This window comes from Thunnus maccoyii, chromosome 14, assembly GCF_910596095.1.
Source record: "Thunnus maccoyii chromosome 14, fThuMac1.1, whole genome shotgun sequence".
Lineage (NCBI taxonomy): Eukaryota > Metazoa > Chordata > Actinopteri > Scombriformes > Scombridae > Thunnus > Thunnus maccoyii.
Genome location: NC_056546.1, coordinates 18,976,389 through 18,992,926, shown reverse-complemented (window position 1 = coordinate 18,992,926; position 16,538 = coordinate 18,976,389). Strand labels below are relative to the sequence as shown.

General features: G+C 41.0%; 1 protein-coding gene across 1 annotated transcript in view; it reads right to left on the bottom strand.

The window, feature by feature from the left end:
• Positions 1–10,159: 10,159 nt before the first annotated feature.
• Positions 10,160–16,538, bottom strand: part of adgrb3 (adhesion G protein-coupled receptor B3) — a 123,910-nt gene continuing 117,531 nt past the window's right edge. Inside the window, exons 27-31 of the mRNA XM_042433483.1 lie at positions 15,853–15,892; positions 13,658–14,337; positions 13,467–13,502; positions 12,467–12,571; positions 10,160–11,180 (exon numbers count right to left, since the gene is read on the bottom strand). Coding sequence (XP_042289417.1) covers positions 10,992–11,180; positions 12,467–12,571; positions 13,467–13,502; positions 13,658–14,337; positions 15,853–15,892 — 1,050 coding nt within the window. The 3' untranslated portion in view covers positions 10,160–10,991. The remainder of the gene's footprint in view (positions 11,181–12,466; positions 12,572–13,466; positions 13,503–13,657; positions 14,338–15,852; positions 15,893–16,538) is intronic.

Genomic DNA, 16,538 nt, shown 5'->3' with positions numbered 1-16,538 from the left:
GGGCTCACTTCGGATGGATTTGCATGAAATCTTGTGTGCATGTCCAATTAGAGATTGCAGTATGCATACCTTGTCACAACTATTGTGCAAGCCTGATTAGATTTAAGCCATTATGTGATATGCCATTCCCATATGCACTAATAAAGCAAATAAGCCTTGAGCCAAAAACATGGAGCCCTAGAACTCGAGCAGAGAGGATTGTGTGATCAACGTGTCAGATCAGAGGATTTTGCCATTTGGAGTGCAACTTTTCTTGACATCCTCCTTATTCAAAAGCCAGTCTTGTCTCATCTTTTCCTTCCTTCCTGCAACACTTTTTAGGCTCCTCTTGCAAGCTTGTTTGGGAACAAAGAACTCATTTTAATGAATAAATGAATGAATTAGCTCAGTAAAATAAAAATGTTTTTGCAAGCAGCTATTAGTTGGATGTGCCTGAGGGCCATACGTGCAGATGCATTAGATTTTTTCACAAATTTTGTACACATTTGTCTTGTGTTTTGAAGAATGTGACCAGATTTGATCCACAATACATTTGAATCTCAAGTGTTTTTTTGTTTTGATTTTTTAAATGCAAATGTGGTTTGCATCAGCATTTCATCTTTTGTGTACACATTTTTTCTGTAATCTTAATTTTGATTCTCTTGGCCAAATGAGAATCAGAAAGCACTGAAGTTTTATAACCTCTCAATCCATATCAGGTCAGACCATCCTGATAATTATCCATGATTAAAAATATCTTTCACATCATTTTGTGTGTGTTAATTCAACTCAAGAATCCACAAACAAACCAAAACCTAACCCAAAAAAAGAAGATGAAATTTGGCATTTGGTTGTACTAAAAGAGCCTCTTAGGAGTTGAATGTTCAGTTTTTTCTGGCAAGTACATTTTGACTACGTTTTCATGGTTTTAAGCCTGTTTTTCAAATTATATCGGTTAACCATAGACTGCAAATACACTGTGCTAACCAAGCTAGCAGCAAGCAGCTAGGGTTAAGGCCAGCTCCACCCTCTGATCCAAATATGGTCACTTCTGGCTTAAAAAATCCAAGATGGGGATGGTCAAAATGCAAACTCGAGGCTTCAAAATGAGAAGGGTCTATCTGCCATCTTGCAGACCTACACAACACACTGTCTTTACTACACGACCACCCCCTCACCCCCACTCACAATGTTGTCACTGTAACCACGACACACCCCCCTGACCCTAATGCTAACTATCCCCCTCCTCATGCCTAAACCTAACCAAGTGGGCGTGTCATGTAGATAGGTAGACCTACTCCTTAATTAACCTACTCCCTTTATGCATGGATGCATAAAGGGAGCATGGGGCCTATTGAGCGTCTGCAGTATGTTTTCATCCAGGTGGATAATTTCTTTACAGCGGGAAGTGGCTTTTTTGGCTTCATGTGCCACTGAGCAACTTTCATAGGCTATGGTGGTTACCAAGAGGAATCACAGAACAGTCAGCTATTGTCAGGGGCCTCTGTAACCATCATCTATCTTAATGCACCACATGAAAGACCATAATGCATTATACAGCGCATAGTAAGTACCTGTTGTGTAGTCTTCCTAAGTTTTATTTTTGTTGAGGGTTTCAGAACTTTTTCTTCATTTCCCATGCAACTATCTTGGAAACTATCATTTTAGAGTATAGATTTAATAATTTTCTGAAACACAAGTTATAACTTTCTGCAGTTTGTCTCTAACTTTGAGTATACTCTTTGCAGATATCAAAATGTTTTGATTTCTAATACTACGTAATATAAATTCATAATGTGTGAGTAAACATAATGCCAAGTTAGCTTTACATACAGCATGTGTTAAAAAGGTGACTTGGGATGAAGTTTTGTCTCCAAAAAACATAACATAAACCACTTCCTCTTTCATTATGTCCTCCACTTCATGGTTTCTGTGATTTTTGGGTGGCCTCAAGCCTGTCCTCTAGGTTTTAACTCTTCTGACAGGCCCTGATAGACAAACAGTTTGCCTTACCCCTCAGTCATGTCTCCAGGGAGGAAAGTGATGCAGGATCAATGTGATTATGTTAATTCAGTGTTTGCAGTCCCTGAGCAGGTTAACCTCTCTGCTCTTATGGGCCTGTGGGATCTCCCACTCTCTCTTAAATGAAGACTTGTCCAGCAGGCTTGTCACCATGTCCCAGCTCCATTTAACAGCAACAACCAAATAATGAAGTTTTTTAAAGACACAGGGTCTTGTGTGTCAGATCTTGAATTTGTGCATAGAAGTCTAAATATTCTGTACCATTAAATGGCATTAAAATGTGAAATGATTACTATTAAAAGTCAGCCGGTCAGCCAACTCACGTGGAGTAGGTTATTATTTAAATATGTATGTACAGCATTAGTGCTTGGCATCTAAGGTGTCCCTCGTCGCTCCTCACAAGGAAACATTGATCTCACACAGGAAGTGGCTAACGACAATACTTTCCCCTCTAGGGGAAGACAGACTCAGAGCTGGATACCTGAATAAAAATGGTGCCCATTCAGTCCTATAAGAATTGCTCAGCTGGCGCATTTGCTAAAAAAAGTTTCTCGCTTCTGGGTTTGCTTCCGTGTTGATCAGCCCACTGAATATGTGCAGTTGTGTTTCCTCCACTGGCCCCACCCACAAGTTCCCACTTGGCCCATAGACTTTATATTGCAATGACTTCCCAGATTTTTACATTGTTTTTCTCAACTTCAGGAAAGTTTTACAAATGTAAAACCTCCATGGACCAAAAGAGTCATAATTGACCTTGTTTGCAGTTTGAGGTGTCCTGTCAACAGTTTTACAGACATCTCTTTTAAAATGGTGGTCTATGGGGAAAATGCTTTCTGGACCGCAGGGGTATTTTTCGCTGCAATACCACAAGTAGCCACTGGGAAAAATTGGCTGCAAGGCTGAGCAGCGGCACCCTATCCAGCTCTTATACATCCATGGGTGGAGGTGGGTCCATTGAAACACTGAACAGCAGCAGCAGCAGCAGCGCCATAGCAGCAAGCAAGAATGTGAGCGGTGTGGCAGCAGTATGCAGCAAAGTGTGAGCAGCATGTATGCATAAAGAGAACTGGATACAGCATTGGAGGCAGGGCCCCGTTCATTCCTATAAACGTTCCTCAGTGGCACATGAAGCCAAAAAGCCACTTGCTAATGTAAGAAATACTTGGATGAAAACATACTGCGCATGCTCTGTTGGCCCGATGCATCCATGGGGCATACTCAGTAGAGACCTCTGACGGCTGGTTTAAGGGGATGGTAAACACATTTGCATAATCAGATTTTAAATAATTTTTAAATGGGTAAAAAATGAATTTTAACCATATTTTACCCATATTTGATAGCACCCCCAGTTATTGACTATACTGTGATAGCTTGTAGCAGTTACCCATTTGTGGGACTTGCTATCATTTCCCTATTCCAAATTCGTGTCTCCTTGTTCTGAATTCAGATAGTTGCATGTTGAAATCCCTCTGGGTTGATTGGAGGGTTATTCAGATCAGCTGTTGTGCAGGGTGTGGGGACTGGCTCCCAAATAGTAATTGAGGGCAGCTGGGTTCATTCCCCTCTTGGCCAATCAGGGTGTGACGACGCCCTTTATCTGGGGTTATAAGAGAGGAGAGGAACTGCACACCCAGGTCACTCTGTTCTTTCCTCAACGGGCTGCAGACCTCATTTGTAGAGATTGTCAGACAGAAACTCTGGTCTGTTCAGGCCCTTTTTGAGTCTTCTTTCTGGTCGTTTGCCTTTCTCATTTGAGGGTACCTTTGAGGGAATACTCAAACATAAACCTTTCGACCAAGTGACCTATGTTGGGTTTATCTTAGTGCTATTTGTGCAAGTTGAGCTTGCCTCACAATAGCCTAACACTTGCAGGCTTTATATTTTGTTTATTTATTATACATATTGAAGAGGCATTTTTTTCATTACAATTATCAAAGAGGCATTTTTTCATTACAGTTATTGAAGAAGCATCTTTTCATTATAATTGTTGAAGAGGCATTTGTTAAGGGGATGTTTCCCTATGTACAAGAACCTTGTGAGGTGGTTTCTCCAAGTGACTATTATTTGTTTTTCTTTATTTTTTTTTATGTGGCTGGGAGCTTGTTCTCAGGCGACTTTCCGATCAGCTGTGGTCTGGAGGATCAGTACCGCCATGTAAATGGCAACCACGAAGGGATACGTCACGCAAGCATAATCTTTAAAATAAAGAGATTGTATGTTATGTCCCATCTTCTGACGTCTACTAAGTGTATTTATTGAGCGTACATTCTTAGACCATCACAAGTGACCTTCCATCATGTCTTTGGAAAACCTAGACCCTGTCGACTCTCACTGTCTTTTGGTTTTGGAAGACTAATCACTCCCGCCTTCATCCCCGTTTTCGGTAGCTTCTCCAAACCAGGAACGGTCCGGTTCTGATTTAACCATTTTTGCTAATGCTATAGACTCCATTAAACTTGGGTGGACTGGCAGCGTGAATGGCTGTCAGACATTGCCAAGGGCATACCTTTTAAGGCTATGAAAGTGTGTACTACCCAGATAGCAGATGTGGTACAGAAAACAAGTAACCATTTGCTAGCAGAGGTTAGGGATCTTGCTTCGAAGTGCATAGATGCCATTCAGTGGAATGCAAACGCAATCTGAGTTCCAAGAGTCCCTGACAACAGGCCACCAAGACTTGCTGTCCTCCATCACATTTGTATTTTCATCTCAAGCACATACAGGGTGCAAGGAAGAAATGAGTCACTTCGATACTTTGCCTTCTCATTTCAAGCCTTATCAAACTCTTCGGCCACAGAAGATGAGATTTTGAAAAGGATATTGAAGGCCATGAATCCCTTTCTGGCATGTCAGCTCCGTGGTCAGATTATCTCCATAGACAAGATGATCCGCATTGTGAGTCAAATAGAGGGAGATTATGAGAACCAAAAAAGGTACAGGAGGACTCTTAATGAACCCTACAAAACAACTGATACAACAGAAAAGAAGGCTGTAAAAGGAATGGAAACTGTGTTTTGCTGGCTTTGCCATGGTGACCATGCACCAGGTTCCTGCCCTCAGTTTCATGCCTCCCCAGGTAGCTCAAAATACAATAGGCAACAAAAATCAGAGCTGAACCAGACCACCGACTCCAGGAAAAAAGGCTCCATGGGTGCACTCTCTGACCAGGGCAGCACAAAACTACTCCACCACAGAGCACGAGTGTCTGGTTGTGATGTGGAGTCTGGAGAAGTGGAGACACTATCTGGAAGGGAAACCTTCCGTGGCTGTCACGGACCACTCTTCATTGTGGGTCTTCAACACCATTGAAGCCAGCTCCAGGCTTATATGCTGGGCACTGCATCTGCAGGAATTTTCTTTTACCATTGAGGATCGTAAGGGTAAATTAAACAATGCCCCAGATGCTCTGTCGCAGGCCACTGTTCTGGCCTCCCTGGTGTTGCACACCCCCCGTCCCCTGACATGGGATGAGAAGTTTGTTTCTCTTCTTCTGACAGATGAGGATATCTGGATAACCCAGTTGAGTGATCCAGAGCTCCAGAAGGTATGTAAGGCACTGCTCCAGGGTGAAAAAATCAACCAGTGGAGTAGACTCTGGTTTCATCGTCTTGGAGGATAAGGTCTACAGGAAAACCAGACATCTTGACCGGGGTGACACATACCAGGTGTATGTACCGCAGTCATTTCATTCACTTGTCCTACATGTGTACCACGATAATCCTTTGAGTGGTCATTTTGGGCGTTATAAAACCCAGTAAAGGATTTGAGAAGTTGCATACTGGCCAAAGATATGGACAGATGTTGCGGAGTATGAAAAATCCTGTACTGTGTGTCAGAAATACAAACCCAAATCTAGGAAACTGGCTGGCTTGCTCCAACAGACCCAGGTGACGGAGCCATGGGAAATGCTAGGTTTGGACCTTATGGGTCCTCTGCCTCGTAGCTCCCTGCGGAAAAACCCAGTTACTTGCTGTGGTAGACTACTATAGTCGGTGGGTTGAGTTGTTTCCTTTACGGAACACTACTGCTTCCACGATCAGCAAGTGTCTGCGGAAGGACATCTTTACACGTTGGGGTGTCCAAAAGTATATTTTGTCAGACTGGGGACCTCAGTTCACCTCTGAGGTTTTCAAAGAGCTGTGTGATAGCTGGGGAGTTGTCCATAACCTCACAATGGCCTACCATCCCCAAACTAATATGTCTGAGCATATTAACCACTCTCACACTCTTCTTATGTTGCGGAGAAGTATAAGAGTTGGGATTGGTTCATACCAGCCAGCTGCGTTTTGCCACTGGCTTTACCCCAGCTGAGCTGCTGCTTGGAGGGTCTTTAAAAGGACCTTTCACCAGAGCCCTTGAACCCTCTTCACAGGTGCCCTGTGCCCTGAAAAATGTCCAAGCTCTTGTAGAGTCAAACCTGGAACGGGCAAAAAGAAAACAGGCTCATAACTACAAAAAACACCAAAGGCACGTTACCTACCAAGAGAGAGACAGGGTCTGGATGAAAGCCCACCCCCTGCCCAAAGCTTCCAAAAATATTATACAGCCAAGCTTGCACCACGGTGGATTGGTCTGTACCGTATTGTGGAGCAGGTAGGCCCTGTGAATTACAGAATTGTGCTCGAGGACACAGGACAAGATCTGCGAGTGGTCAATGTATGTGACTTAAGAGTGTCACCTGACCTGTGCTGAGGTGGAAGCTCAGGAGAGAGAAGCTGTCATGCGCATTTTTATGGACAATGACACTTGTGATGAAGATTTTTGGGGGATTTTTGTGAAATTATGTGAAAGTGACTGTATGAAGGACATGTGTAAAACACCTAGGAGGCAGTGTTTTATTATAAACGTTGTGTTGATCTTAGCGCTACTTGTGCAAGTGGTTAAACTTGCCTCACAAGAGCCTAACACTTGCAGGCTTTATATTTTATTTATTATATATATTGAAGAGGCATCTTTTCATTATTATTGTTGAAGAGGCATTTGTTAAGGGGACGTTTCCCTATGTACAAGAACCTTGTGAGGTGGTTTCTCCAAGTGACTATTATTAGTTTTTCTTTATTTTTTTATGTGGCTGGGAGCTGATTCTCAGGCTACTTTCCGATCAGCTGTGGCCTGGAGGATCAGTACCGCCACAAACTGAGGTCAAGAGCTCTTTATAACAGTTGGTCCCATGTCTGCAGCCCCTTTTTGTTGCTGAATTATAAGCCTTCAAACATGCACTGAGGTCAAGGTTTAAAGGTCAGTATTACAAAGCAGGAGCCATGTAGAATCTTCATACTGACATATGTTACTGTCCAGATAGAGACCTTTCCAACCATGTATTTGGTTTAGCTCTACAAAAAAGTTTTAATTTTCTAATTTCATGGACACAAGCCATCTCGGGCCTAGTTTCAGAGAGCACTTTGAAGGCCTAATTTATAAATGAAGCTTTTTGTTTGTTTGTTCTTTTTTTTTTTTTAGTGGTAATAGTGACCAAAATAAGTCACTGTCAGAGATTACAATACTGCTGACAATCTAGGGCGTTACTACTCGGAGGAAGGCCTGATGGGTTAGGGTTAGTGTTAGGGCTGAAAAGACCAACCCATTCTCATTCAAACATAGGCTACTATGATGATGATGATGATGACGATGATGATGATGATGATGATGATGATGATGATGATGATGAAATAAACAAAGTAATATTAAAATTAAATTGAAATTTTAAAATCCATTTACAGAATGGAATAGTAATAGTTCTGAAATGGGATATGAAACTTGAAATGAAATATTGACTCCACAAAGGAAATATGGACTGCTATGGACAAAGAAATGAAGTGTATGAAATGTGATAAGAGCAAAAATGTGACATGAGCATAAATAATGTAACGGTGGAGGTTGAAGCAATGCACAATGTACAGTCCAGTTTGATGAAATATATGAAAGTGACAAGTGCAGGGATTAAATGAGGGATGTGAAATGTAAAGTCCAGTTCATAACCCCATCTTAATCCCATTTATATGGCCATGGTACAAGATTTGATGCACACACACACAACGTTGGAGTGTTTTATTGGAAGACGTGGCTCGATAATATTTGAGGAAGACTATGTTTTAATAAAGATGATTTCATATTAAATATTCTCAGCCACATATTCTTGGGAATATAAAATTAAATGAGCACCTTCACATTTTACAATCGCAGGCTATAAAACGCCTTTTCTTAACAGAGGTAGTGGTGTTTGGATTTTGGGTTGTGGGTTGTGCTTAAATTTGTTTTTATTTATGCATTTTAACATGGCTGTAATTTAAAGACTTGCAGGATGTGTTGGCACAGACAGAATATTGTAGCCCTCATTGAAATTCCCCTCCAATGTATTGTGCAGTATTGTTGGAGGAAATTACCATATTGCTCATGGGGAAAACCATGAACAAAACAGCATGAGGTCTGTAGAATTTAGTTCACAAGTACTTTAAAACACCCTCTTTGAGGAATTAATTAGAACAAAAGGAAAGGAAATTAAGTTAAAGATGTGTTAAATGTCACAAACGGCACATTTAAGTGTTTGTAAGGTAAAGTTTGTCATTCTCAGTAGCTGGTGAGTCACTACATTGCACACTCATCTGACAGTGACATAATTCACCCAGCAGAGCTGGCGAAGAACTTTGATCCCATACACATTTAGAACTTCTCATTTGAATACCATTAGGTCAGATGCACACGCAAATTATCTCTGGAGGCACTGAGATTTGTCTGTTTTGTCTGTTTACATCTCTACAGATGACGTTCACTCTGTGGAGGAAAAAGGTTGTCAGCCAAGGATTTATTGAGCATTCATTGCAGTAGAAATAGTTTCCAAATTCTGATGGTTAAAACAAATATTGTAGCAGTTGAAGTGTCCCCTAATGAATGCACTCTATTTGCTAAAGATGTCATGATCTCTCAAAACCGAGGTCCACTTAAGCGAGGCATTTAGCTTTATTTTGAAAAATTGTTGATCAAAAATATATTTTTTTGCTATCTCAAAACCCTTCATACCCCTGTATACAAGTATGCACTATCACTCCCCCATAATGTATCATTTTATTTCAAAAATGTTCACTTTGCTTATCTTTTACATTCTTTCAGGCTTTGTATGACTGACAGTGTTTCTAAAGGCACTTCATTGTGTTGGAGGTTGGCACATTAAGGGGGAAAAAACTCCCACAGAGCATCTAACAGGCACCAGTGCTGTATATAATTAGCCTAATTATGTCTGGTAATTGAAATGCACTGTAAATTTAGATATTAATGTCTAGACTGAGCTCTATATATAATTAACTTAATTTATGTTGTGATGATGTCAGAGCACGACTGAAAGGCCTCATTCATGTAAGCCTCTGTTTATTGTCCGCCTTTTTCCTCTTGTCGTCATTCTTCAGTGATGGTGCAGATCCAAATCACACCTCCTCCTCCTCCTTCTCCTCCTCCTCCTGTGTTCTCTCCATCTCTTCCTTTTCTCCCGCTGGGTGGACCACTGCTTCCCCAGAGGGGGGGACACATACTGATGTTCTCATTGCCAGAGTGCCAGCCATACTGCAGACCACCAGACAGAACAAACAAGATTTTCCCTAAGCCCTCACATCCTCCTCCCATCCGGGCTCTGTCTGGCCCCTGTCTGCCCAGGAAAATCTTAACTGATCTTATCAGGTGAACCTTCTGGAGGCACAAAAACCTATTAAGAGTTTGAATGTTTCCTATACAAATTCATAAATAAGATACGAGGGTGGATTTATGAGGTGAGTCAAGAGGAAACTTTACCATTCTAACCTTCAACTACAGTGAAAGGTAGGGTTTAAATCATAGAGAGAATGACTCACCTGAGCTAAAAGTCATCAGAGGGGACAGTATGTGAGACACCGGAGGGCACTTGAGTGACTCTTTTTGGATAATCTAGTCTATGCTAAAGTGAGGTGGAGAAAAGGTTGAATTATAGATAAGGTTATTAACTTAGAAGTCCAATTTTCTTAATTTCACCATGAATACTCAAACAGGGATAGCTCTATTTTCACACTGAGTCACGTTCCCATGATTTGATTTCATACATTCAAAAGCCCTCTTAATTAAGCGAGGTGAGTAATGAACTCCACAACCAACAAACCACATAAACTTGACACAACCTCTGAAGCAGTACGAACATATTTCCTCTTTTATTTACATTCCTTTTCAAATGTTAACATTTTTCGCTATAACTTTTGATCAGGTTGGCATTTTTTTTTCTCATTAAAATAAATTGGCACAAGTAAAACATATGTAGACAAAAGTTTATTTACACCATACAACATTTTGTTTTTAAATATTTTATACAGAGCTGCAGATGAGAGAGCTTGCTGGGATCCTTCAAGCAGATTCTGCAGTATTAAAGTTGTGAAATATATTATTTATATAAAAGTGAGTATTATCTTTATTGCATTTAAAGCAATGAAGAATGTAGCTTGACAAACATTCATTTTAATATGACAGAAAAAATCCTCTTTGCCTCCCATGTTTTATATTATAAAGTAAAAAGTGTAGTAATGGCCAAACAGACTGTTATAAACTTTTTAAAAACCTGCATAAATATATACATTGTGCTCCTGGGTCCAGTTTTATGAAATCAAAACTAGACCCAATGAAGCTGGGACGACATGGCATGTCATTTGCTTTGTGAGGTTTCATCTAGAGAGATTACCTTTTTTAGCCAATTCCTCAACAGATAATTTGAAACACATGATGGTAAATATTGTACACCAGGCTGCCCCACACTAAGTACACTAGTGAGAATACAAAAAGTAACACTGATGTTTTTTTCCCCTCGTTTTCTTTTTTCTCTCTCCTCAGTCCTTATATTGTATTGGCACATAATGTCCCTGCCACACTCGTATTATCCAGATATGTATGCCAAGGCTGTTAGAAAAGTCTGTTGCTTTATTCAGTGCAAAATACATCCCTTTCTCCTCCTTCCCTAGTTTGCATTTTCTTGTTCTTCACCTCTAGACCTCTGTTTGGAAGTCTCCCTCCTGGACGTCTAAGGGTAAGTTGACACACTTTTCCCACTCTGCAGGCGTCATCTCCAGTGAGTCCTTGGTGTCAGATTCTAGTACATTCATAGTGGCGTAATTCTGGTACTCACAGGCTGGATTGTAGCTCTCCCATGGGTTCTTGTTTGGCATTGCCTTGTCCTGTGAACATGGCCAGTGGGGTGTGATATTAGTTGCATGACATCCTCTACAGCTTTGTCAAAAAAACAAAACTTTTCCAGTGAAGTGCATTCAAAAAAGCATTCTATGATTTCCTACCCACTGCTAATTGAAAATAATGGATTAATGCTGTGAAAAGCATCAAATAACAAAAGATAATGGTAGTGTATTAAATGTGAACATGCTCACACTATTATCATGGAGTCATAGCAGAATTGTGTTTTCCCCAAGTTCTGGTGCACTATATGGGCTTCATGTGTGAGCCATTCATCTGAATGTGCTCTCATTGACAGTCCCAAAGACACTGTTGCAAATAACAGAGAGAAGCTGCTCCCAGTCAGGGAATATAAAATGGATACTAATGTCTGCAACCAGCTCTGCAGTTGATTCATTTGGGGAAAAAAAGGAAAAGGGGGAGTGAGAATGTACTGTAGTTATCGCTTTCTTTACAAAAGAACTTGCACTGGTAACTAAGCAACAGGCCTCAAATTACATTGTGCTGTAGGGGTGATTGAAATGTGAGTGAAAAAGAATTAGATGCAACCAAAAACGCTGCTGTGTAGTTGACATTGTCTAATAGTCTAGCTGCGTTTGGTCACCAGCCCAGTTTCTGTTTGTTGCATTCCACACAGAAAACATAGCTCCCTGTCTGAGACAGAGATGGATAAAGCTTGACATCCCCATTGTCTACGGCTCCAGCCAGGTGTGGAGACAGATGGTGGGACTTTTGCTTTGCAGCAAGGTCACAGAGAATTCTCATAATTCACCTGACTTCTATCTCCAATGTGATAAAATATTTCATAAGAAAAGATCCCCCGCACACAGTTGAAGTAAGAGAAGAGCAAACTTAAGGTAGTATTTGTATAGATGTTGATAGATTAAATAATCTGCCATGCATTAATGGAAAAATGATGGGGGTGCTAAGTAGATAAATGTGCATGTAAATAAAAGTGCATTCATGGCCTTGCATTGGAATGGATGCACTCTATTGCAACAAGATTACCAAAGGTCTTTCTTCCCTGAGACTGGCCTTGTGGAGAAAATGCCTCTGTGTTTTTAAGGGGCAGCCCCCTCACTCACCCCCTGCCAACTGCCAGCAGGCCCACTATGTATAGGAAGGTTTACTTCCACATGAATACTTTAGCTACATAACCTCTCATTTGCACAATCACACATTATGTGTCCTGCACCGGATATCTAAATAGGATATTTGGATGTTGATTGCTTTAATTGGCTGACAGCCACCCCCCTGGTTTCCTGTTACTCACCATGCTGCCCATATTTGGTATGTCTCGAAATCGGTCCAGGGTTTGAAATTTCTGATTCAGTTCCTGGAACAGCTCCATGTGTCTTTTCCTGGTGTGCATGACTTTCTGCAATGGCAAGGGTTTTTTCTTTGGTATTGACAGCCAATAATGGAAATGCATCTTCCTCTCCACCCACTCCAACTCTGATCAATTTGTTAGTGTCATGGTAGTTTACTTAAAGGCCAGGTTTGAAACAAATCTACTCGTCTCTGCATATATACAAGTAACTGCCAAAATAAAGGAAACACCAAGATAATTAAGGACAAGGCGAAAGGACACTGAAAGCCTGAACTATTTTAATTTGCAATGTCTGGAGTATCTGAATTTAAGATAATTCTTCAATGACAAATTGCCTCATTTAGAGTTTTGTTGGCATAAGGGAAATGCTTATAATCAAACCTTGGCACAAGTCTTCCATTTTAAAGGGGTGGTGTGCATCTAAGCTAAAACAAAACGCACCCCACGCCAAAATAGCTGCCAGAAGCATTCATTTTACGTTTCCTTTACTTTGAATGTGTGTACTATATATATGCAGTAAAAACCTGATTTAACAATGCAAAGGAAATGCTGCAACCTGCCAAAGGGGGTTTGAATAAGTGTTTGCAAGCCAATATAATCATTGTTGAAACCAGTGGTAAAATCAGATGTGAAATGTGCAAATGACTTTAAAAGCATACATTTTGGAAATCAACGTATAGTTAATGGATGTAGGAGATGGAGGAGGACAAAATGTAGATGAAAACTGTTGCCCTGTTTGTCAGTTGACAGCCTTGCTTTTACCTTAACTACACAGCATGTTAATAAATCTTGTTGGGTCAAGGCTGTGTAACTCCAATAAGCTTAAGAGGCACAACAAGTACTAATAAATCAAATGACAAACACAACTTCAAAAAGTGTCTTTTCTCTGCATAAAAAAAGCTAGATGCATGTACTATGGAAAGAAACATGTATTTTTACATACCTCAAAGTCCAGATCAGAATATCGTGACTTTCTTCTCTGTGAAAATAAAACATGACGGTATTTAGTTATGAAATCAGCAGTTTACAAATATATGTACATAACATAGGCATACAATGTGTTTTTAAAATGTGTGGTAAAGTATGTGCTGCAGCTCTGTATCCTCTGTGCTTCCGCCACATGAGCATATGTACCTCTAAGGAGCTCATAGATATTGTTGACCCTGTCTCACTCCTTGAAAGACCCGCAGATTCCTCCATCTCAGCGAGGAAGTTCTTAACAGCCGTGCGAGGTTCAAAGGGCAGGTTTTGCATCTGCTCTGGAGCACTCGGATACTGCTGTTCCAGGTTCACATTCATGTGGTCCAAGCCCGACGGGCTGATATTGAAGTCAGGACTCATCTTGTAATGCATCAGCCTCTCATGTGACAGCGTATCCATAGTGATGTTCATCTTGGTGTCCTCTTTCAGGAGGGTGGGCACATTACCCGACCCCGACACCGCTGCAGCAGAGGCACGAGGCATGACTATGTAGTCTGTCTCCATCACCTGGCCCTGCAACGAGTGGCCCTCCATGTCATGGCCCCCCATGTCTTGGTCGCTCTGGCGCATGGCATCGTCGGTGCACAGGTAAACAGTGCGGCGCATGTCAGCGGTGCTGTCAGCGATGCACTGCTCTTTCAGATCACCCACTCCCATAGGCATGTGCAGAGCTGAAGGCTGCTGGATAATCACTTTGGAGATGATGTTGCCAGGCAACGTGGAGTAGTTGAGGCCCTCAGGGACCTTCTCATCCTCCTCATCGTTGAGGGAAATGCGGGAAAGGGTGCCTGTTATGGTGGCGGCGCGACAGGAGCCCATGTCTTTGTGGAGTGCTGCAGGGCAGATGGATATGAGGATTAGCTGAAAATTCTCAATAATGAAAGAAGTGTTAGTTTGTCTGAGATTATCTAGCATATGACCAAAGGAACAAAATAATTCAAATCAATATCAACCAATTCTCAAAGGGTTTTGTGCTGCAAAGCTGGCAGGGCAAATAACTGTGAATATACACAGAGTATGACATTGCACCTAAATGCAAAGGGACGCATCAGCAGACACATCTATCTCAGGAGAATGTAGCAGTAAATAAGGTGGTTTGGTTTAATTTTCTCCCTGAAACTCTCCGACATATGTAGCATCTGTAATCCTAACTTTTTGATTGGTGATGACCTTGTAATGCACCAAATATTCAACCAAGCAAAAGCTGCAAGATACTCAGAAATACCTTCTGGTTATAAGAACATCCTATCCCCCACACTGTGCATTTTAATCTTTGCCACATGAATTGGTAAGAATTATGTGTGCTCATAAAAAGCCTGCAAGGAGATTACAAAGACAACAAATGAGATCTAATAATCACCTTTTTGTTTCAGCCTAATTTAATGCCTATTGTGGGCACAGAGGAAAGTTTATGAAAAGTTTATGCTGTATGGTGTGACAATGCAGAATATTAAGCTGCTCCTGACAATAATTCCTGTTCGTAAAAAACAAACTCAAACTCTGTGAGCCCAGAGAGTAATCTGTGAAGTGCATTTCTCGCTGACTGCAGCTCTACTTCATTCTGATTCTGGTCATGATTTATAAATGACTGTCTGCTCTGCCTTTTTGTATTGGGTATGTCCACTTTAGCTATACAAGACTGCACAGCATGAGCAACATGGGTCGGAAGAGCCAGACAGCCCCTTTCGTCTCTTAACAAGCTGTGTTTCTGAGCGCTCTGAATAATGGTCAGCTTGGTTATTCCCCACAGATCCATTTAGGAGGTGTTCTTCACTGGTTTGGAAGGGATTGGAGGAAAACGAAGCTCCAGGCTTGTGCAAGTTGCTACCTCTTGTTACATGCAGGATAATTTGTCCCATCTCTTAGGAACATTTCTTCATGATACTTTTATTAAACCATACACTTGTCTACCAACAATTACTGTAGCTCAAAAGTACAAAAGAGCTAGAGGCAGGAATCAGGAAGAAATATTACTTCCCACTCATATGAGTTAAACATTAGAGGAAGAAAATCCTCCCAAAATCTGAAACCTAGCACCTACACACCCATTCTATGGTGGTGTCAACATGAAAAACATAATTATGAGCGCAACTGCCAGAAGATGGAAAAAAAAAAGCTGCTGTTATTCACATTTACTGCAGTCATTTACTGCCGAAAAGCTGACAAATAAAGTGAATTTCCAACAGCTCTCTTTATACTTTTTTTTGTTCTCAGATTAAAGTCAGTGTTTTGGTAGCTGTGAAAAAACTCCTGTGGGGATTGTTGGTTGTTATATAACCTGAGCTATTTTTTACTAGGTTTTGCAAGGCAAGGAGGATCTTGTTAATACGAGACCATCTGCTCTTTACCTGATCGGCAGGCGATGTCCACGTCTTTCTCAAAGTCTGTCTGTAGGTAGAAGACAATCAAATGGTCAGTACTGCTACACGGTTTCTATTTTTAAAAAAATCAACTGTATCCTTAGCTGTAAAAGTGAGTAGCCAGATTAGGATCGATAATGTTTTTTTCATTATTTCCCTAGGCTGTAGAAAAATGCAAAGCAGTCATTTTTTTCCCCTCTGCTTCATCCTAACAACATATCAATGAAACATATATGAAAGAAAATGCAACTACAGCAGCCAGGAAGCATTTTGTGCTTGCTGCTAATGCCTCTATTGAACCAAAGGGGCCCTGACACCATTCTGCTATTGTGAAAACTATTTCACTCCGAGGGGTATTAGAATACTAATGGAAGATCATTTCTATGATGTGCCAGTGGCATCGTCCCGCTAGATGAAGAGACTGGTGTCCCATTTCAAAGGTCAGGCAGGGAACAGTCCTCTATTACCCTGGGAGAGGAAATGAGAGGGATGCATTGCAAACATGGACATTAAGTTCAATCAAACTGAAATAAAAGATTGGGCTTAGGGCCTAAGAAAGCTAAAGGGAACTAATGCCATTTATCAGAAGGCCAAGTGCCTACACTGCATGTAATTGTAGCTTTACCAAAGCGTTGTGTGAGAAATTATAAACCGATGGGAAACAATGCCTCATA